General features: G+C 44.4%; 1 protein-coding gene across 2 annotated transcripts in view; it reads left to right on the plus strand.

Moving 5' to 3' along the window:
• LOC129151638 (alcohol dehydrogenase E chain-like) overlaps positions 1-19880 on the plus strand; it is a 38978-nt gene extending 19098 nt beyond the window's left edge. For both annotated transcript variants that reach the window (XM_054727192.1, XM_054727195.1), the window contains 7 exons: positions 8486-8624; positions 10438-10525; positions 10622-10841; positions 14430-14690; positions 17292-17427; positions 18235-18373; positions 19739-19880. In XM_054727192.1, the coding sequence (XP_054583167.1) occupies positions 8486-8624; positions 10438-10525; positions 10622-10841; positions 14430-14690; positions 17292-17427; positions 18235-18373; positions 19739-19763 (1008 nt within the window). In that variant the 3' untranslated portion in view covers positions 19764-19880. The remainder of the gene's footprint in view (positions 1-8485; positions 8625-10437; positions 10526-10621; positions 10842-14429; positions 14691-17291; positions 17428-18234; positions 18374-19738) is intronic.
• Positions 19881-21671: the final 1791 nt, after the last annotated feature.

Genomic DNA, 21671 nt, shown 5'->3' on the forward strand with positions numbered 1-21671 from the left:
TCGATGCCTCCTTGCTTCTGGTTCTGTTCTTGTTCCTCAGTCTATGTTGTTCATCATTTCCCCTAGATGAGCGACATCATATGTCACTAGATATATACTAATAAGAACTGAATGTGAGACGAGCAATAATAGTTATGCTGACAGGCAAATGAATCAATCTGTAGCGAGCTTCCCCCTGGACCAAGAGTTCTTTTGAGACCCAATTTCACTGTCCAGTAGTTCCTTATGTGTACATGTCAGCACTGACCCCTCAGCTCTGGATGGTGGACAAATGGTGGTAATGGAGGTCCGACTCCCTCTGGTTTGGTCTCGGCCGAACCCAGGGGCATGGCGTCACCCGGACTAAGGGGCACGTGGCCTCACCCATACCCAAGGGGCGCGTGGTCTCACCCGGGCCTGGGACCCAGCCTCACCCGGATGGATCCAGGGGCGCACGGCCTCACCCGGACCCAGGATCTGGCTTCACCCGTACCCAGGGACGCTTGGCCTCTCCCAGACCCAGGGGCACGTGGCCTCACCCGGGCCTAGGTGCACGAGGCCTCATCCGGCTCCAGGGACACATGATCGCACCCGGACCCCGGGACGCTTGGCCTCTCCCAGACCCAGGGCCACTTGGGCTCACCCGGGCCTAGGTGTACGAGGCCTCACCCGGATCCAGGGACACATGGTCTCACCCGGACCCAGGGACGCTTGGCCTCTCCCAGACCCAGGGCCACTTGGGCTCACCTGGGCCTAGGTGCACGAGGCCTCATCCGGATCCAGGGACACATGGTCGCACCCGGACCCAGGGACGCTTGGCCTCTCCCAGACCCAGGGCCACTTGGGCTCACCCGGGCCTAGGTGCACGAGGCCTCACCCGGATCCTGGGACACATGGTCTCACCCGGACCCAGGGAAGCTTGGCCTCTCCCAGACCCAGGGCCACTTGGGCTCACCCGGGCCTAGGTGCACGAGGCCTCACCCGGATCCAGGGACACATGGTCTCACCCGGATCCAGGGACGCTTGGCCTCTCCCAGACCCAGGGCCACTTGGGCTCACCCGGGCCTAGGTGCACGAGGCCTCACCCGGATCCAGGGACACATGGTCGCACCCGGACCGAGGGACGCTTGGCCTCTCCCAGACCCAGGGCCACTTGGGCTCACCCGGGCCTAGGTGCACGAGGCCTCATCCGGATCCAGGGACACATGGTCGCACCCGGACCCAGGGATGCTTGGCCTCTCCCAGACCCAGGGCCACTTGGGCTCACCCGGGCCTAGGTGCACGAGGCCTCACCCGGATCCTGGGACACATGGTCTCACCCGGACCCAGGGACGCTTGGCCTCTCCCAGACCCAGGGCCACTTGGGCTCACCCGGGTCTAGGTGCACGCGGCCTCACCCGGATCCAGGGACACATGGTCTCACCCGGACCCAGGGACGCTTGGCTTCTCAGACCCCGGGGCACGTGACCTCACCCATGCCTAGGTGCACGAGGTCTCACCCGGATCCAGGGACACACGGTCTCACCCGGACCCAGGGACGCCTGGCTTCCCCAGACCCAGGGGCACGTGGCCTCACCCGGGCCTAGGCGCACGAGGCCTCACCCGGATCCAGGGACACACGGTCTCATCCGGACCCAGGGACACCTGGCCTCCCCCAGACCCAGGGGCACGTGGCCTCACCTGGGCCTAGGCGCACGAGGCCTCACCCGGATCCAGGGACACACGGTCTCACCCGGACCCAGGGACGCCTGGCCTCCCCCAGACCCAGGGGCACGCGGCCCCACCCGGGCCTAGGTGCACGAGGCCCCACCCGGATCCAGGGACACATGGTCTCGCCCGGACCTAGGGGTGCGTGGCCTCTCTCAGACCCAGGGGCACGTGGCCTCACCTGGACCTAGGTGCACGAAGCCACCCGGACCCAGGGGCGCGTTACCTCTCTCAGACCCCTGGTCGCGTGGTCTCACCCGGATCCAGGGGCTCACGGCCTCACCCGTACTCGGGACCCAGCCTTACCCGGATCCAGGGACCGACGGCCTCACCCGGACCCAGGGTTCAGATTCGCCCGGACCCAGGGGCACATGGCCTCACCCGAACCCGGAATCCAGCTTCACCTGGACCCAGGGGCGCGTGGCCTCACCCAAACCCAGGGGCGTGAGGCCTCACCTAGACCTAGAGGCGTGTGACCACATCTGAGCCCAGAGGCTCGCAGGCTCGCCTGGACTCGGGTCTCAGCGGGGTTTCGTCTTCTTGATCCCAATTCCTGTTGGTCAATTCCCTCTCAGCAATTCCTTCGGTCATTTTCTCAGAGCTCCAGGGCGGCTGCCGCAGAACTCGTTGGGTGGCGGGCTCGGCAAGGCTCCGGTGTGCCCGGTGCCCGGCGGTGGGCTGGTCTGGTGTCGCTGCGTCGGCCCTTGCGTCTGCAACGGTGGCCAGTCGCTGAGCGTGCGCACCTGGCCACTTCGGGGCATTGAGATTCTTGAAGGACTCGGAGGTCAGCAAGCACAGAGTCTCCCACCCCATGTCTCCCAGGGGCTCGTCTGTCCGTGCTCGGCAGCGAGTGGAGCCGTCCCCTCAGCCGGAGACCGCCGGGGGAACTGCGCCGAGCACGTTCCAGGCCACCATTGTGTCGCCTGAGCCATAGTTCTTAAAGTGTGGACTTTGGGCCACCGGCATCAGCATCATCCTGCGTACCCCTCTCTTTTATTCTAGTTGTAGAGCATCTGCTCAGCCAGCCCCCCGGTCTTTCTGGCTGGTGTCTGCTCTGCTCTCCCGTCGTAGTCTCAATATTGTTGTGGTAGGCAACGATCAGGCTGCCGCCCTATGTCTCCATCTTGGTCCTCCTTTGTACAGTTAAGTCTTGATTGTTGTTGGTGTCACTGGGAGGAATTGTCCTCCAGGCCAATTGGCCGTGAGGACCCTCTTTGTCCATATAGGAAGAGTTGCTGTGCAGGAGACATGTTTGTGGGCCGGGTCTTGATGCAGCAATGCCTTGGCGCTCACTGAGTCTGCCTCTAGAATGCCTCCCTTATGCAAGTGATTGAAATCTGGTGTCATCTCCCACCAACCACTAGATGCCCTCGTTTCTGGGTCTCCAATGCAGTGTGGGTCAGCCACTACCTGAGGCACTCAGCAGGAAAAAGCTTCTGCTCAGCTTGGCTGGGGCGGAGCTACAGGGTGGAGCCTACAACCTTGGCTTCCTGTCAGCCCCGCCCTATGAGGCTCCTGTGTCTGTGTCCCTCTGTATTCCTTGCAAACACCTCTGAGAGAAACGCGCCCTGGAATTTCGCCCACTGCCAAACAGTCCAGTCCCTCCCCTAATGAATCTGGACTCCCAGATTCTCGCCTGGAACTGGGTTTCAGTGCAGTTGGAACTGGGTCTCAGCGCAGTCTGGCGTCCCTGTCTCCTTCCCAGCAGGGCCACCCAGAGGCGCAGGCAAAAGTCCGTCCTCTGTGCACCTTCCAGTGCGCGCGTCTGGAGCCGCCGCTTCTCTGTGCCTGCGCCCCACAGCCCAAATTCATTCCCCCAGCGTGCGCCTGGCTTCCCAGGGTTTCGCCCGGAACTGGGGTTCAGTGCAGTCGGAACTGGGGTTCAGCACGGTCCTGAGCTTATGTCTCCTTCCCGCTAGGGCAGTTCAGTGGCGCAGGCAACAGTCCGTCCTTTGCGCCCCTTCCCGTGCGCGCCTCTGGAGCTCTGCCTTCCGCCACTCCTCTGTGCCTGCGCCCCACAGCCCAGATTCATTCCCCCAGCCTGCGCCTGGCTTCCCAGGGTTTCGCTCGGAACTGGCGCTCAGTGCAGTCGGAGCCGGCGCTTAGCGCACTCCGGAGCCTTTATCTCCTTCCTGCCAGTGAACGCCGGCCAGGCCGTCAGCCGCCCCCTCCTCTCCGGCTCCATCCTCCCCGCAGGCGCGCGCGCTCGTGTCTCCACCAGTTTCTCCATACCTCAGGCTTTTACGGCTCCCCCGATTGTCCCCGTGGCCCTCTCCTTCCCCCCAGCTGTGGGCATTTCAGTCCGCCAGCTCTCCTGTGGTTCTGGACGATGTCCGTTCTGACCTCTAGTTGTGCCTTTGAAATTGTTGTGCCCGGCTGCAGGTTAGGTGTTTCACCTATGCCGCCATCTTGGTTTCCCATATTGAGATTTTTAATATCTTCCTGAGTAGTTTCTTCTTTGATCTCATTGTTAACCCAATGATTGTTTAATAGCATTCTATTCAGCTTCCAAGTGTTTGAATTTTTTGGAATGTTTTTATTGTAGTTTATTTCTAATATTATGTCATTGTGGTCTGAGAAAATGCTTGATATGATTTCAATGTTTTTGAATTGGGGAGACTTTGTGACCCAATATGTGGTCTATTTTTGAAAATGTCCCATGTGCACTTGAGAAGAATGTATATTCCGTGGCTTTGGGGTGAATTGCTCTGAATATGTCAATTAAGTCCATCTGTTCTAGTTAGTCATTTAGAATTGTTGTTTCTTTGCTGATGTTTTGTCTAGATGATTTATCCAGTGATGTCAGTGGTATATTAAAGTCTCCTACTATGATTGTATTGTTATCAATCTCTCCCTTGATATCTTCCAGGAGGTTTTTTTATGTATTTGGGTGCTCCTGCATTGGGTGCATATATGTTTATCAGGGTTATATCCTCTTGTTGTATCGATCCCTTTATTATTATGAAGTGGCCTTCCTTATCTCTTGTTATGGCCTGTACCTTGAGGTCTATTTTGTCAGAAATAAGTACTGCTACCCAGCTTTTTTCATTTCCATTTGCCTTAAAGTTGTTTTTCCATCACTTCACTTTCAATCTGTATGAGTCCTTTTTTCTGAGGTGGGTCTCTTATAGACAGCATATATATGGGTCATGCTTTTTACCCATTCAGCCACTCAATGTCTTTTGATTGGAATATTTAGTCCATTTACGTTTAAAGTTATTATTGAAAGGCACTTGTTTGTAGCCATTTTTATTTTTTGAGGCTGTGTTCCTTCTTACCTTTTTATTTCTACTTTTTACACCAGTCCCTTTAGCATTTCTTGTATTGCTGGCTTGGTAGTGATAAACTCCCTTAGCATTTTTTGTCTGTGAAGCTCCTTATTTTCCCTTCAATTTTGAATGATAACCTTGCTGGATAGAGTATTCTTGGATTCAGTCCCTTGGTTTGCATTACTTTGTAGATTTCCTTCCATTCTTTTCTGGCCTGATGTGTTTCTGTTGAGAAAGCATTTGATAATCTAATGGGAGTTCCCTTGTATGTAATTTTCTGTCTCTCTCTTACAGCCTTTGAGGTTCCCTCTTTGTCCTGAATATTTGCCATCGTAATTATGATGTGTCTTGTTGTGGGTCTTTTTGGGTTCATCCTCTTTGGGACTCTCTAAGCTTGTGTGACTTTTTTCTTTGCCACATCAGGGAAGTTTTCTGACATTATTTCTTCAAATAGTTCTTCTAACCCTTGTTCTTCTTCCTGTTGTTCTGGCACCCCTATTATTCATTTGTTGCTTCGTTTCATGTTGTTCCATAGCTCCCTTAGGCTCTCCTCCTGTCTTTTAATTTTTTTCTCCAATTGCAACTCAGTTTGGCTGTGTTTTGCTTCCCTGTCTTCTAGTTCACTAATTTGGTCCTCCGCTTCTCCTAGTCTACTGTTGAAACTTTCCATGGTGTTTTTTATTGCAGCTATCTCACTCTTCATTTCTTCTTGATTCTTACATAAGTTGTTGATTTTTACATTCATTTCTTCTTGACTCTTGCATAAGGTGTTAATTTTTTCTTCCATCCAATTTATGAACCCTATGATCCTTAGTCTGAATTCTCTTTCTGACATATTGCATGCCTCTGTTTCACTTAGCTGCTTTTCTGGCATTTCCTCCTTTTCTTTCCTTTGGGGGTATCTTTGTCTACCCATTTTTGGCTTCACCGACTGATCTAGATGTTGAGCTGTGCAGGGGCTACTCCTTAGGTGGCAGTAGCTTCTCTGGCTGTAGTTGCTCCTTGGACGGTTATGGTAGCAGCTGCTTCTCAGTTGGCAGTGGTTCCTCTGGTGGGTGCTGTTCACAGCAGTGGTGCCTCCTCTGGCTGGTGGGGGAGGCTGCTCATATAGGTGCTGTTCCTTGGAAGGGGGTGGGCTGATTATGAGGTAGCTGCAGAACTGACTGCTCACACAGCTGCTGCTTCTTGGACAGAGGCAGGCCACATGAAGCTGCTTCTCTTAGGCCTGTGGCGGGTTGCTCGCGGGTCTTCTGTTCCTTGGACAGGAGCAGACTGCTCACGTGTCTGCTGTGCATGTGGTTGCAGTGCCCTGGGCTAAAGCATTGGGCTGGTCAGAGGGGAACCTGCTTCCAAACTCACAGGAGCCTGCGCCCTGGGCAGCTGGAGCCTCGTTGACCATGGGATTACAGCCTTGGTAGTGTGTTCCTGGCAGGGGTGGCTGTAGAGTCCCAGGTGTTATCTGAGGGCACTCTGGGTGGAGTTGAGGCTGGGAACCCGGTTACAGCAGCTCTCCCCTTCAAAAAGGCTAGGCCCTTAAGGACAAGCTGGCTTTCCGGTACTGTTTGCAATGGTAGCAGAAGCTGCCTAGTTAGGTGAGCCTGATTAGCCTGCCCCTGAAGGTCCTGTGGGATCTAACTGTGCCTCACTTACTCATTTACACACAGATACCCCACCTGACCACACGCTCCTCTTTTACTCCCTCACTCACTCATGCTCTTTCCCTCACTGCCGCATTCTTCCTGCCTCTGTAGTTGGGTCTCAGGTGTTGTTGACCCTTTTGTGGATGGAGTTTCCTCTCCAGGTGTCTGGTTATGTGGCTTGCTCTCAAGCCTTTTGGCCTATCTTGATAAAATTCACCTCAACAAGACACAACACAGAGGGAACTACTCACAAATGTACTTACGACACCAATAACCCCAATATAAGTGACCACCTGAGAAAGAGAGATAGGGCAGAGAAAAGAGAGCACAAATGATATGGAAGAGAGAGAAAAAGATATGGGATAAAAGACAAAGGAATAAGAGGATTGGAGCAGAATCTGTTGAGGCTGAGCTTATATAGTGAAAATAAGATTAAGAATTGGATGAGTATGGGGAGAACCTCAATTTAGTATTGAAGTAGACAGGGAATAAGTGGATGAGACGAAAGAGAATGAGAAGAAAAAATAACAAATTTACAAAAAAATTGATTTCAAAAATGGTATAAGAAATTAAAAATAGCAAATAAAGAATAGTGATGAAAAATTATGCAAACAGAAATAAAAAAAGCAACAAACCAAAACAGGAAAACAAAGAAGAAAAGAAGAAAGAAAGAAAGAAAAAGAAAGAAAGAGAAAAAGAAAGAAAAAAGGGATAATAAAAGTGAAAAAAAGTGGAGTGTCTTCCTTTGGCTGGCTTATGATTCCATTCCTCTGTACTGTACTGTTTGTCAGTTTCTGGTTGCTGGGGTAAAGATTACTCTTTAGGCCCGTCCTATGTCCTCAGGGAGTATTCAGATTCCTTGTATTACTCAGGGTGTGATCTGGGTGTGGCTATCTTGGTTGCCTGGAGACTGGAGGGAGGGGCTATCATTCAGGAGAAAATGGGGACCAGGGCTTGGATGACTCAGCACTAGACCTGCCACCACCTCCCCTGGACTACTGCCTATTCTCCCCAGGTTCCACAAGCCCACACCTTCTCCCGCACCTCAGCCACGGGTAAGTGTCTGTATCCGAAAGGTCCCACGAATCAGGTTCAGTGGGGAAAGGCACAGGCCCCAGCGTGAGGAGGGACCGAGTCCCCGCAAGCTCCTCTCTTGCCGGTACTGCGCGGTATGGCCAGTCTTTCAGAGCTGCCTCTGAGCTCAGATCCAAAATCCAGACTCCAAGGTCCAAAATCCTCTACCTCCCAAAGTCCCGTGGTCCCTTTTTTTTTTTTTTTTCCAGACAGATGCTTTGCCTGTCCTCAGGAATGCGGCCTGGCACCCAGTAGATTCCTCCTGACCCTCTGGCCACAGAGGCTCGACAGATACTCCTGCCTAGATCCTAGATTTTACCTTTATCCAGGGGACCTCTGCCCTTCCCGGGTGCAAACTATCTCACCAGCTGCGTCTCCTCGCCAAATTCGGGCTGAATTCCACTCCCTTCAGCTGCTCACTCTACCCACTCCGGGACAGGACTCAGGACACGTCCGTCTATTCTGCAGCCATCTTTCCTCCCTTCCAGAAGTAGAGGGTTTTAAACTGAGTAATCTTTTTTTTTTTCTCTAGTAAACTTTTATTTTTTAATTTAAATTCTTTATTGTTTAAAGTCTTACATAAGTCTCCTTTTTCCCCCCTTGACTTCTCCCTGCCTGGCCCCAGAGGACTTGTATGTGTGTATAAACTGAGTAATATTGAAGAGAAAGGGGATCTTGTGTATTTGGGAAAAGTAGAGATTATTAGCAAAATCCTTGAAAACTCTTCAGAAGTCCAACTTTAGAAAGCTGGGTATGTCAAGTCCATCTGAAGGCCACAATTTTTCTGAACCTAATTATCTTCCCTTTACCCTGTAGGTGGCAGCCACAGGAGTCTGTCGGTCAGATGACCACGTGGTTAGTGGAAACTTTGTCACACCTCTTCCTGTGATCATAGGCCATGAGGCAGCCGGCATTGTGGAGAGCATTGGAGAAGGGGTGACTACAGTAAAGCCAGGTATAGAACTCCTACTTGGAGAGGGTACTGTTCAGGACCCCAAGATCACCCAGCCTGGAGGACAAAATTGAAGCAATGAGAGATTCAAGACCGTGCCTAGGGCAGCAGCAGAGCCAGGGTTTGAACAGAGGCCTCCTTTTCTGCCCCCTTCCTGCCTCAAACATGTATGCATTCATGTACTCATGTGTTCTCTCCTTCAGCAAGAATTTGTTATATGTCAGGCACCAGGTTAGATCCTTGGGATACATGAGGATCAAAAGGGAACTACTGCCTGAGTTCATAATCAAATAACTTCCATTTCAGTTTTGCTGAACAGTGTCTTCTCTCAGGTCCAAAAAGAACTACAAATGGGACACAGGAAAAACATCTGAGTCTGTGTCCTGAGCCTGTAAGTCAGTGTATGGGAACTGTTCAGTGCTGACTTCCCAGGATGGGGACCCTGAGGCGCTGACTGAATCAACATGATCTCCTCTAGTTGGGAAGTGGAACCCATTCACTGGTTTTCCCTTCCAGTATGTCCGCCCTTCTTGAGCACAGAATGAATGAAACAGACTAGTTAGAAGGAAAGGGGAGACCAGGCAGAAGGCCCTGCAATAAATAATATGTTTTACTACATTTAACCATGGCTAAATGTGACTGGTTACAGGATACTAGATTATCCTTAACATTTATTTTGTCTTAATTTTATTGTACATTAATATAGATAAATATTTTAGAGGTAAAGAGTGAATAAATCTAAAATGTTCATGCTATTATCTCCATATAAAGTTTATGTATTAAATGATCTAACCATTTTTATGGGTTTTGTGGATATGTAGAGGAGCTAATTGAAAATAAAATAATGTTTAATTCCAAAAAGAAAAATAACTTTAGCCAGTAGACTTGGCCTGTCCCATTGCCAAATATTTATTTAACTTGTTGACAGAAAATATTAAAATATATAGTCTGGTTTGAGTTTCAGCTCTTAGTATTTCCTTTACTTAGAAATAAGTTAACAATAAATGAAACATTTACTTTTCACCCTGGCTCCCTTCACCATAGCAGGCAAAATAAATAATTCACAAATTAAGTTACCAGCTAAAAACATTTAAAAATCTGTTCTCATCCTAAAAGAAAGTGCCTAACCCATTGTTGAGGGTTGAGATTTTCAAAGGAATTTCTTTTATTCTTTTTTGTCACATTTTTCTTACATTTTCTTTGGGGGAAAAAATCCTAAAATTAAAAAAATAGAAACTCATTTTATAGTAAAAATAAGGAGTCACTTTGCAAAGCCAAGAATGGAAATTAAAAAAATAGAAACTCATTTTATAGTAAAAATAAGCAGTCACTTTGAAAAGGCAAGAATGTTTGCCAAAATTCTCATTTTTACTGTAACCGAAACTATTAGAAAATACTGAATGTCCTCAACATCTAGTGAAACTATGGCAGCCTCTCATAACTAAAATTTATAAATATACTTACTAGAACACTACGAATATTTAAGACTTAATTCTTAAGGATTAAAAAAAATGTGTATAAAACTATCTAGAGGAAGGGCACGGAATAAAAGATAACCATTAATGCAGTGGAAATACTTTAAAATCCATGTTTGTTCCCACAGTCACATGTCCTCTTTGGCAATCTTCAGGCACATACAAACCCAAACCAGTAACAACGCTGCCAGGCAATGACCAACAGCATCATGGTGCCTGGATCCTGTTTCTGAGAGACTATTCAAAGACGGCTGCCTCTAATACATACCCGTAGCTTTAAGTGCTTGCTCTGTTAATTCCTGGGTAGACATTTAATAAGAATTTGCTTTATCCCCCTCCAGGTGATAAAATCATCCCTCTCATTAATCCCCAGTGTGGAAAATGTAATGTTTGTAAACATCCGGAAGGCAATTTGTGTGCAAAAAATGAGTAAGTTTCCCTTACTCTCCTTACACAGCCAATTAATTTGTACACCGTTATGCACGTGTCTCATGCCCTTGTGTGTCTGTGTGTTGCACTGGCCAGTCTGAGCATTCCTCGCGGGACCATGCAGGATGGTACCACTAGGTTCACCTGCAAAGGGAAGCCCATCAACCACTTCCTTAGCACCAGCACCTTCACCCAGTACACAGTGTTGGACGAGATCTCAGTGGCCAAAATTGATCCAGCCTCACCACTAGAGAAAATCTGTCTCATTGGCTGTGCATTCTCAACTGGTTATGGATCTGCAGTTCAAGTTGCCAAGGTAGGAATGACAACAGATGATAAACCAGTCGCACTCGGGCTATCAGAAACAAAAAGGAAAATTATTTCTAATAATAATCTGAGGCCATCCTTTATAATAAAAGGCTGATATGCAAATCGACTGAACAGCAGAACAACCAGTCACTATGACATGCACTGACCACCAGGGGCCAGATGTTCAATGCAGGAGCTGTCTCCTGGTGGTCAGTGCGCTCCCACAAGAGGAGCGCCGCTCAGCCAGAAGCTGGGCTCATGGCTGGCTAGGGCAGCAGCGGTTGTGGGAGCCTCTCCTGCCTCCACGGCAGTGCTCAAGATGTCCAACTGATGGCTCCTGGACTGCGAGAGGGTGCAGTCTGAGCTGAGGGACCCCACACACACACACCTCTGAGTGCACAAATTTTGTGCACTGGGCCTCTAGTTCATAGATTTACTGTCAGCTTTCCCCCCTCCCCACTACCACATAACATTGATATACTCCACAGACACTCCAGAGTGTCAATTATGAGTAGAAAAATACCCTCCCTCAGATAAGAAAAAAAGCAAAAAGAAAAGTGAACTCAGAATAAATTAAGAGCATATCCTAGAAATTTAATCTGTTTATAACAAATGAAAAAGTTGTTGATAACTAATGAAAAAATGGTAAAGATGCCATTTTCAATCATTATTTTTCTATATTTGTTCTTTATGGGATTACTAAATTTCAGAGCTAGGGCCTCATTTAGTCATTCATTCTACAGTGAGTCAGCACAAACATGCACCAGGCACAGGAAGTTCTGCTAGGTCCTGAGGCAGCAAAAGGAAATGAAATGAAAGAGTTGACTTTGAGGAGCATCTAGTCCATGACCCGCTACTCCCAGAATTAGTAATGATTGTTGGAAAGTGCCTAAACTGTATAAAGTGTCTTGTCTTATCCACTATCAAGACTATTCACACTATCAGCAGTAGATTCCAAAGCATTACCTTATATATCTCCAGACCAAGCAACACCAATTTACCTGCCCTGTGGAACCCTACGAGGAAAGCAAGGAAGCTGAGGTGATATATTATGTATTTTTTCCCACTCATTAGGGGATCTCACTGCTTCATCTCCTCCACTGCCATGGACACACACACACACACACACACACATCCCACAAAGGTGGTAGCTTTGAAGGAGAAATTCTTTTAAGTCCCCTCTTCACAAAAGGTTAGAAATCTAGTAGGCCCAGATCCATAATGCTATTTGCCCAAAAATTATGGCTGTGACTCACATACCATATCTTTTATAAAACTCCTGCTGAATATTAAATCATCTGTATATATAAAAGGCTAATATGCTAAGTGTCCATTTGGGTAATGACGTCACGTAGCAATGCCTGTCTTCCTCTCCCTAGCTACTAGCCTCCTTGGAGTTTCTTCAGCCCAGGAACACGACTTGCTTTATAGCCAGGTGCAAACATCTTACACTGTCACCAAATGTCTGTGAAGCATTTTCCTGTGCCTCATCTCATTTGATCCTCACAGAAGTCCTGGAGTAGGTAGACAGGAGACTCAGTAGAATCCTGTTTTCTTTTTATTAACTGAAAAACAGATTTAGAAAGTTTAGAAACTTGACCCAACTGAAAAGAAGTAAGAATGGTGGACCTTGAAAATGATTTCAGGTTTTCTCACTGCGCAGAATATAGTCAAACACTGCTGCAGTTAAATATATTACCCTTTGTTCTTCCTGCCTGATCTACAATAATAATAATCTGCTTTGTGTTGATATTTACTGCTGTGTTGCTGACAATTACCTGAAGGAGAAGTTGGGGTGCTTCACTGGGCTGCGAAAAGAATAGTTAAATCAGAAAGCAGGTCTAATTAAGCAAGTTTATTTTATATCTATAAAACGCTAAGTTGACTGACCCATGTGCAATTTATATAAAGCTCTCACTGGCACTCATCGCACCCCATGTGTTTCCATCTGTCATTGTCGATGGTGAATTTGATTGACACTTCTATTATAGAGAAAGGGCAAATAGCAATATTAAAATATTTCTTCCAATTAATTTCCTTTCAATATGCACAAATTCGTTCACCAGGGCACTAATAATATAGAGTTACCTGCATTTTAAAATCACAGTCACAAGCCTCACATTTTTTTAAGTAAAGTAAAAACTGATGCTGTACCCTAGAGAATGCTTGATTACTTGGGACAGAAGGAATATTTTACCCACACTGAAAGCTGACTCCTATAGCTGACTGGGTGTATTAAATAGTCCCTAGCCAATTTGAACAACAGAGAGCACATGTTTTTCAAATTTCAGTGACTCTAGCACTAAGTCCCTTGTACAATTGCCTCGTGAGCAGGTGGTAACTGAGCCTGCACACAGAGCAGAAGACAAGCACATTCATGAAAATGAATTTCATCCATTATTAGAATGTAGGCCAACTTTTATTACATTATAGTTCATTAGTGTATTTTAAAAAGCAAAGATAAAGACCCACTAAGATCTCATTCATCTCTAGCTGTATTAACGTTTCCAGTTACATTTTCCCGGTTGTTAGGTTTGACTTGAAGCTGAGAATAACTCTTCTCTGCCTTACACCTAATTTCTATTTTAATTGTACTGGCCATGACTACTAAAGCTAATGAAACAAGGAGTCAATCATTGAGAGTTTGATTAGATTACTTGTGGTCTCCTGGAATAACCTTTCCCACTTATTTTATTTCCCAAAATTGCTTCTGTGTATGTACAATTGACAGAAGCCTGTCAATGGACTTCAGCCACTAGACTCTCTTCAAGATGGGAGTCATTGGCATTTAGAGCTCAGAGATCATCCAACCCCCTGGCTCCCAGCCTGGGCTTTCTTTCCATTGGAATCACCTGGGATCCAGGCCTACCTGCAGAGATTCTGATGTCATTGTTATGGGCTGTGACCTGGCCATTGAGAGGTTTTAAAGCTCCCCAGGGGGGCTCTAATGTCTGGCAAAGTTTGAGAAGCACTGATCTAGTTCAAACCCCTCAATTTAAATACAAAGCAACTGAAGCCAAAACAGGTTTTGACAGCAGGTTGGACATAAGAGTGTGAATAGTCCTGATAGTGGATAAGACAGGACACTTTATACAGCTTAGGCCAGTGATGGCGAACCTATGACACGTGTGTCAGCACTGACATGCGTAACCATTTCTGATGACACGTGTCCACTGAGGCGGCCACATGCCAAGGATGAAACATTTGCTACTCCTGAGGATGAAACATTTGCGAAATAATATTTTTTCCTCAAAGTGACACACTACCCGAGTTATGCTCAATTTTTTGGCGAAGTTTGACACACCAAGCTCAAAAGGTTGCTCATCACTGGCTTAGGCACTTTGCAACAATCTTTACTTAATCCATTTTCCAACAATCATTACTTAATCCATTTTTCCAACAATCATTACTTAATCCATTTTTCCAACAATCATTACTTAATCCATTTTTCCAACAATCATTACTTAATCCATTTTTCCAACAATCATTACTTAATCCATTTTTCCAACAATCATTACTTAATCCATTTTTCCAACAATCATTACTTAATCCATTTTTCCAACAATCATTACTTAATCCATTTTCTGAAACACAGGTGACCCCAGGCTCCACCTGTGCGGTGTTTGGCCTTGGAGGAGTCGGCCTGGCTGTTGTCATGGGCTGTAAAGCGGCTGGCGCGGCCAGGATCATTGCGGTGGACATCAACAAAGACAAATATGCGAAGGCAAAGCAAGTGGGTGCCACTGAGTGCATCAGCCCACAGGACTTCAAGAAACCCATCCATGAGGTGCTGAGGGAAATGAGCGGTGGAGGTGTGGATTTTTCCTTTGAAGTCATTGGTCGGCTTGACACCATGGTATGTACATACCATGGGATGCCTTGAAATACTGCATTCTGGAGTGTGTTTTTAGGCAACAGAATATAAATATTATACATACAGAATATTTTTCAACCTATGAATAGTGATTTTCTTCTCCTACTTAGTACCCGGATTATTTAATTTATTATTATAAAAAAATGTTTCATTCCATCAACTAAAAAAAAACAACACCTATCTCAAGGAGTATTTCCCTTTTAGACTATTAGACAACATAAAATTTACTTTGTTAATATTTAGTTAAAATATTCAATCTCAAGTAAATATAAACCATACAAATCCTGTTCTCAAATTGGCAAGTTTTATTTTTCTATTTCTCCTCACATTTTAAAACAAAATGGTTTAATAATTTTTATGTTTAATGACTTCTGATTTTTTTCATAAACCTCAGTTTGCTCAAAGGAAATAATGAGTAAATTAAAGCAAGTATCATTTTATTAACAGAAAACATGCCCCATTTTACCACAGCATACAGCACCATGCCTGGCACACACATGTTAAGCACCAAATCTATGGATTAGACTGACTACTTTTAAAAGTCAACAGATTTTTCACCAAAAAGTTTAAGAAATACGTATCTCATAGCGATGGGTTACATGAGACAATGCACGTAAAATACTAGCCCAGTGCCCCCTGTCCAGTGGAAAGCTCCTAATAAATGTTATCTGGTGCTACTGATGGGAAACAATGTTCTCAGTGATGCAGTGCTTCCACCATCTCCACAGCATGCAGATTGTTACTTTCAAATACTTACACACATGACCTATTACCAGGAGGAAGACCTCTCCAGCTAAATGCATTCAAAGTCCTCACGTGGATTGATTGTTACTTTATCTGAAGGCACCAAATGTCTGGTAACCCCATGTCCCAAGGTCACCTGGTTTTCCAGATGTCATCCTCCAAAATCAAAGGACTAATCAGTATACATTGCTGGGGGATCCTGACAAAGTGTCCTACTACACATGTTTAAAACCCTGACTGGAAGAGGAAGGCTTTCATTTGCAGTTCCAGAATTATAGGAATAGTTTAAAGTAAAACCAATATACATTTTTGGGAGGTAAAAGCCCATTTAAAACATGTTCATTTCAGTCCAGCGGGTATGTTAAAAAGTGCTCACCATCATGAATCATCAGGGCAGTGCCAATCACAACTACAGAGACAATACCGCACCACGCCTGGTAGGATGGCTGCTATCAAAGGGTCAAGAAATGGTGTTGGCAGGGGTGTGGAGGCAAGGCAACCCTTGTGCACTGTTAGTGGGAATGTGAAGTGGTTCAGCATTCTGAAAAGCAGAATAGAGGGTCCTTAGAAAACTAAAAATAAAACTACCATATGATCTAGTAACCCCACTTCTAGGTATACACCCCAAGAAATCGAAATCACTACCTCGAATAGGTATCTGCACCCCGATGTTTACTGCAGCGGATTCACAATAGTCAAAATGTGAAAACAACCTCAGTGCCTGTCAACTGATGAATGAATAAAGAAATGGTGATATGTATATGGTGGCTTATTATTCAGCCATAAAAAGAGGAAAATCCTGCCATTTTCAACAAAATAAGTAAAGCTGGGGACATTACGCTAAGTAAAATAAGCCACACAGAGACAGACAAATACTTTATGATCTCCTTTATATGTGGAATAAAGTTGAAGTCTTAGAACCTCGGAGTACAATGGTGGTTGCCAGGGCTGGGGTTGGGTAGGAAATGAGTAGATGATGGTAAAAGGGTACAAACTTTCAGTTATAAGATGGGTAAAGTCAGGATGCAATGTACAGCATAGTGATTATAGTCAGTAATACTGTATTCTACTCTTCAAGTTTGCAAAGGGAATAGATCTTAAGTGTTCTTACTATAGAAAAGAAAAAGGTAACCATGTGAGGTAATGGATGTGTCAATTAGAGTATGATAATGATTTCACGTGTCATATGTATATTAAATCATCATATTGTAGCCTCTAAAAATAACATTGTATAACCTACATTTATACAATTTTTATTTGGCAATTATACCTCAACAAAGCTGAAAAAAATACAGAAAAATTGTCCATATTAGAAATGGACAGTACTGTAGGGATCCATTAAAAAGGGTGACCATCAAGTGGACAAGAGACAAATTGTGATGCATAATGGACCTTATATCTTGTTCACCATCAAAACACCAGAGTTAAAGTACTGAGTTCAAAATACTATTTAATAAGCAAATGAAAAATCAGTTAACCAACTCATAAATAGCCTGACAATTGGGTGATGACAAAGCATTACTTTTATTTGAGGAATCAGACTTTAAATAGATATGTTTGTAATAACATTTGCCTCTTCATTACTTTTTAAGGAAGAATTAAGTGTACACAAATTCATTCATCCATTGTCTTATTCAAAAAGTGTTTTCTGGACATTTCCTAAAGCCACAGCACTGTGCTGGGCTGAGCGTGATGGGATTGAAGAAGCCAAATACATTGAATCTCTTCCCTCCACATGTTTGCAATCTAGCTAAATCAAAATTACATGATACCATGTATCATGAGTGAGGACTATCAGAAAGTCCACTTCAATGATGCCAAATATTAATTTTATTCCAGGTGGCTGCCTTGGCAAGCTGTCAAGAGGCATACGGCATAAGCGTCATTGTAGGAGTACCTCCTGATTCCCAAAATCTCTCTGTGAACCCCATGCTCTTATTGACTGGGCGTACCTGGAAAGGAGCAATTTTTGGTGGTATGTATTTAGGCTTGAGGGCTGAATTATTTTTTTTAAATTCTTTATTGTTGAAAGTATTACATGTCTCCTGTTTTTCTCCTTGATTTCTCCTGCCTGCTCCTGCCACCCAGCACATGCCCTCACTCAACTGCCATCTGTGTCCATTGGCTATGCTTATATGCATGCATGAAAGTCCTTTGGTTGATCTCTTACCCCTGCCCACCGCCATTCTCCCCTGCCTTCCAAGAGGGATGAATTCTTATTAACCTCAGGATCTCTCCCCTTCATCAAGTGCCAAAGCCAGGTTTTAAAAAGCAAAATGTTTGAAATAAATTAATAGGCCCCAAATAAATCTACAGGCTCCAAAGCAACTAGCAGTAGAACTAATACACACATTCCCAAGATAGACATTTCTGGTATCCCCATAAATTAGGGTATTTCAGCACCACTTCTCTTTATACATGTGACTACACAAGGCATGGAATATACCTAGTAGCATCCAGGAAACCCATAGCAATAATTCATGTTACTCTCATTGCCCAAATCTAGACAGTTGCACATTTTGCTCCTTGACTGTCTCTATGAGAGAGCTAATAACCGAGGACCCTAGTTTAGCTAGTCAGATTTTTTTAAGTAACAAACAAACAAAAAAAGTCTAACCACTGCAAGAGGATATTGAAGCACTGTCTCTCATCGACCTCAGTAATAGTAGTCTGAGTAGAAGTGAGTAGCAGTAGAACTTCCATTTTAATTCTATTCAGAAAGTCTCCTCTCCAGTTCTCTTACCCCTGGCTGCATCTGACAATGATATCATGTTCTTTTCAGGCTTTAAGAGTAAAGATTCTGTCCCCAGACTTGTGTCTGAGTTTATGGCTAAGAAGTTTTCACTGGATCCATTAATAACCCATGTTTTACCTTTTGAAAAAATTAATGAAGCATTTGACCTGCTTCGCACTGGAAAGAGGTAGTTTTTAAGTTTCCTTTTGTGGTGGTGGTGGTGGGGGGGGGGAGGTTATTTAACAGAAAAGAGGTGAAAGTACAAGAAAGACATTAGAGTGCCTTGGTTTTCCATTACTAATTCAGTCTTTGCATATAGAACATTTAAGATCATATAGTGAGAAGCTAGGAACAGTTGTTTTGCTTTCCAGTTCTGCTGAAATGAAATTACATATGTTGGTTACAGTGAATCTAAATGATCAAAGCCACTTATCCTGTATAATAAAAGGGAAATATGCAAATGACTGAACAGCAGAACTACCAGAATGCCTGCGGCTCCTCGCCCCAGCCGGCCCCACCGCCAATGGGGGCCATCAAGGGCAGGCCGGCTGGACTCCACCAGTGCACAATTTCATGCACCAGGCCTCTAGTCTTTATATACAAAAAACACTCATCCTTGCTAAGAAAAACAGAGTCCCACAGTCATAAGCATAACATGGAGTCACTGTAGCCTCTGCCTGGCCAGTTAAAAGGTTGACATTAATGTAAATGCAAATTATATATAGGAGTAGGTGGAGCTACATTGGGATTTAATATATAAATGTTATATTAAATATTAATGTAATATAATATATAATATAAATAATTTTTAAAGGCAACAAGACCTTCTCTAAAAGTATTTATACATCAGAAGATCATTTTGAGAAAGAACAAGAGTTGCAGTATAATCTGTCTGATCTTCCTGAGAATGGAGTCTCTCTAAATACAAATCAGCTTTATCTTCTTCCTAAGGCTCCTTAAGCACCACTTTATCAGAGCTCTATTAAATCTTCATCATTTCCTGTTACATCATTGCTTCCTTCAGGCAAGATACCCATCATCTTGTAATTTGTGCAATTTTGTCTTCAGGTTTAAATCCCAGCAATTTGCACTAGATGTGTGACCTAGAGCAAGTTACAATATCTCTAAGCCTCAGAATTTTTAATCTCTAATCTTTAAAGCCTGCCTCATAGCATTGTTATGTTTAAGTGATAAAATGCACAAGGAACATCTATGGAGTATGTGACAAATAGCAAGAACTCATTACCCATTGTTGTTTTCAATTCATTATTATGTCAGGCATGTAGACTCTGAAAATGTTTTTTGAGAATTCTAATGCATAATAAAGCCTAAATGACAGCCAAGTTCAGGTTTGAGTTTAAGGTTGGAGAAAACACAAGACCGAACCCGACAAGGTGAACTGTCTTTGACTTGAATGCATAGGGACAGGAAGGGAGAGGCAAGAAATACACCTGTTCACTGAGACACAACAAATGTCCCTTGGACTCTTCCATGGAAGAATGTGAACTACATAAATATTAAAATAATTAATACCTTTTATTTTGTGTTTCAGTATCCGTACCGTCCTGACATTTTGAGGCCATACAAATGATGTGAAGTCATTTTTCAGGCAAATATTTAAAATCCAAGTGAAATTTAAATGAGCCATCAGCTGAGTAATTGAATCCAATAAACATTTCTTCTTAATCACTCCACTCATGTTGCAAGGTGTCGTCTTTCCCATTGAGGAAAAGGATTTCTTTGACTTCTTGCACTTTTTGTACCTTTGCCACCCTTAGTCACTGAAGCCCAGTGGAAGAGGTCCTCATTTTGCTTGCCCCCAGCATACACTTGTTGGTCTCTTGTGCTTGAAGTCTTCTACTTCTGCCTCTACTTCCACTGCCTGTATTTTCCTTTCTATGAAATGTACCAAAGCCCAAAGGTAAAAACTGCTGGGGAAAGGGTACACTCAGACTTTTAAGTGAATACAGACCAGCATGTCTAAATGCAGGAAATTTCTTAGGGAAATATGTCACAATCATTTTATATGACACAGGGGAGTGTATTTATTGATTTTATACCCTTTGCACTGAATATATGATTGTTCTATAAAATAAAAGCAATTTCGTGCTACCTGAGAAGGATGTGAGGTTCAGATATTAAATGTGAAAACTGAGCTATTCCTAGAAACATATTTTAAAAACCTGGAATTTTTACTCATGAAAGTGCTTCATTGGTTAAAACATATTAATTATTACTTTAATTATTTATCATTAACTGAAAATGAGTCATACATAACTAAAGAGTAATATGGTGATTTAAAGTGTAGGGATGTAGCCGAAACCGGTTTGGCTCAGTGGATAGAGCGTCAGCCTGCAGACTGAAAGGTCCTAGGTTCGATTCCGGTCAGGGGCACGTACCTTGGTTGCAGGCACATCCCCAGTGGGAGGTGTGCAGGAGGTGGCTGGTCGGTGTTTCTCTCTCATCGATGTTTCTACCTCTCTATCCCTCTCCCTTCCTCTCTGTAAAAAAAAATCAGTGAAAAAATATATTTAAAAAAATAATAATAAAATAAAATAAAGTGTAGGGATGTAGCTGGTGTGGACATGTAAAATGGTTAACTACAAAATAGCACAAACATCAAAAGCAATATGTTTTCTAAATGTGTGCATATATACAGATGTATTTTTTTGCAAAAATTATTTTCTATCTAGAACTTTTCTATTAACTACTATGTCTTAAATCAACCAATAACCCTGGAATTAGTTTAATATTTTTAAATATGTGAAGTCCTAAGGTACATTGTTAATGCTTCCCCACACTCAGGGAAAGATTTGCATTTTGGATTTATCTCTAAATGTGTATTGGAAAACTTATTCCTGTAAGGAGTTTTAGCTTTCTCCAAAAGTGTATTTGATTCTGTGTCTATAATTTGTTTGGTATTGTGGAGAGGACTCTAGACTAGGACAAGTGATCTCCCACTTCTCTGTGACCTCCTGTAACTTACTCAACCTCTCTGAGCCCATTGCACCCTTTATTTTTAAAAATTATTCTACTAACCCATTACAGCTTCATAAAGCTTAGATGAGATGATGCTAATTAGATTTCTCAACTATGAAATGCCATGAAAATGCAGGGGATAGTACAATTGTTTTGTAAGAGGCTGAAGGAGATATTGAGGGTCCAGGAAGCTGTAGAATGTCCCTTTGGGTCCATGCGGCTGGGTGTTCCAATGTTTTTATTTTGGTGCTGATGAGGTGAGAGCCAGAGAAAAAGATGATGGTTCTAAATGCCCATGTCACAATAGTGAGGATGATAATCTGCTGGTTGCACAAAGGCCTACACCCAGCTTCATTGTTCCTACCGCCCAGGTTGTGGGGAGCAAGTGGAGAGCAGGATGTAGGTGGGCTTGTCAGTGGCACAGTCCCCCTCCATGGGGTGTGTGGAGAGGCTGAGGGTGGGTGCTTTTTGTACACTGGCTCTCTGTATGCATTGACATTGGTGGG

This window comes from Eptesicus fuscus, chromosome 2, assembly GCF_027574615.1.
Source record: "Eptesicus fuscus isolate TK198812 chromosome 2, DD_ASM_mEF_20220401, whole genome shotgun sequence".
Classification (NCBI taxonomy): domain Eukaryota; kingdom Metazoa; phylum Chordata; class Mammalia; order Chiroptera; family Vespertilionidae; genus Eptesicus; species Eptesicus fuscus.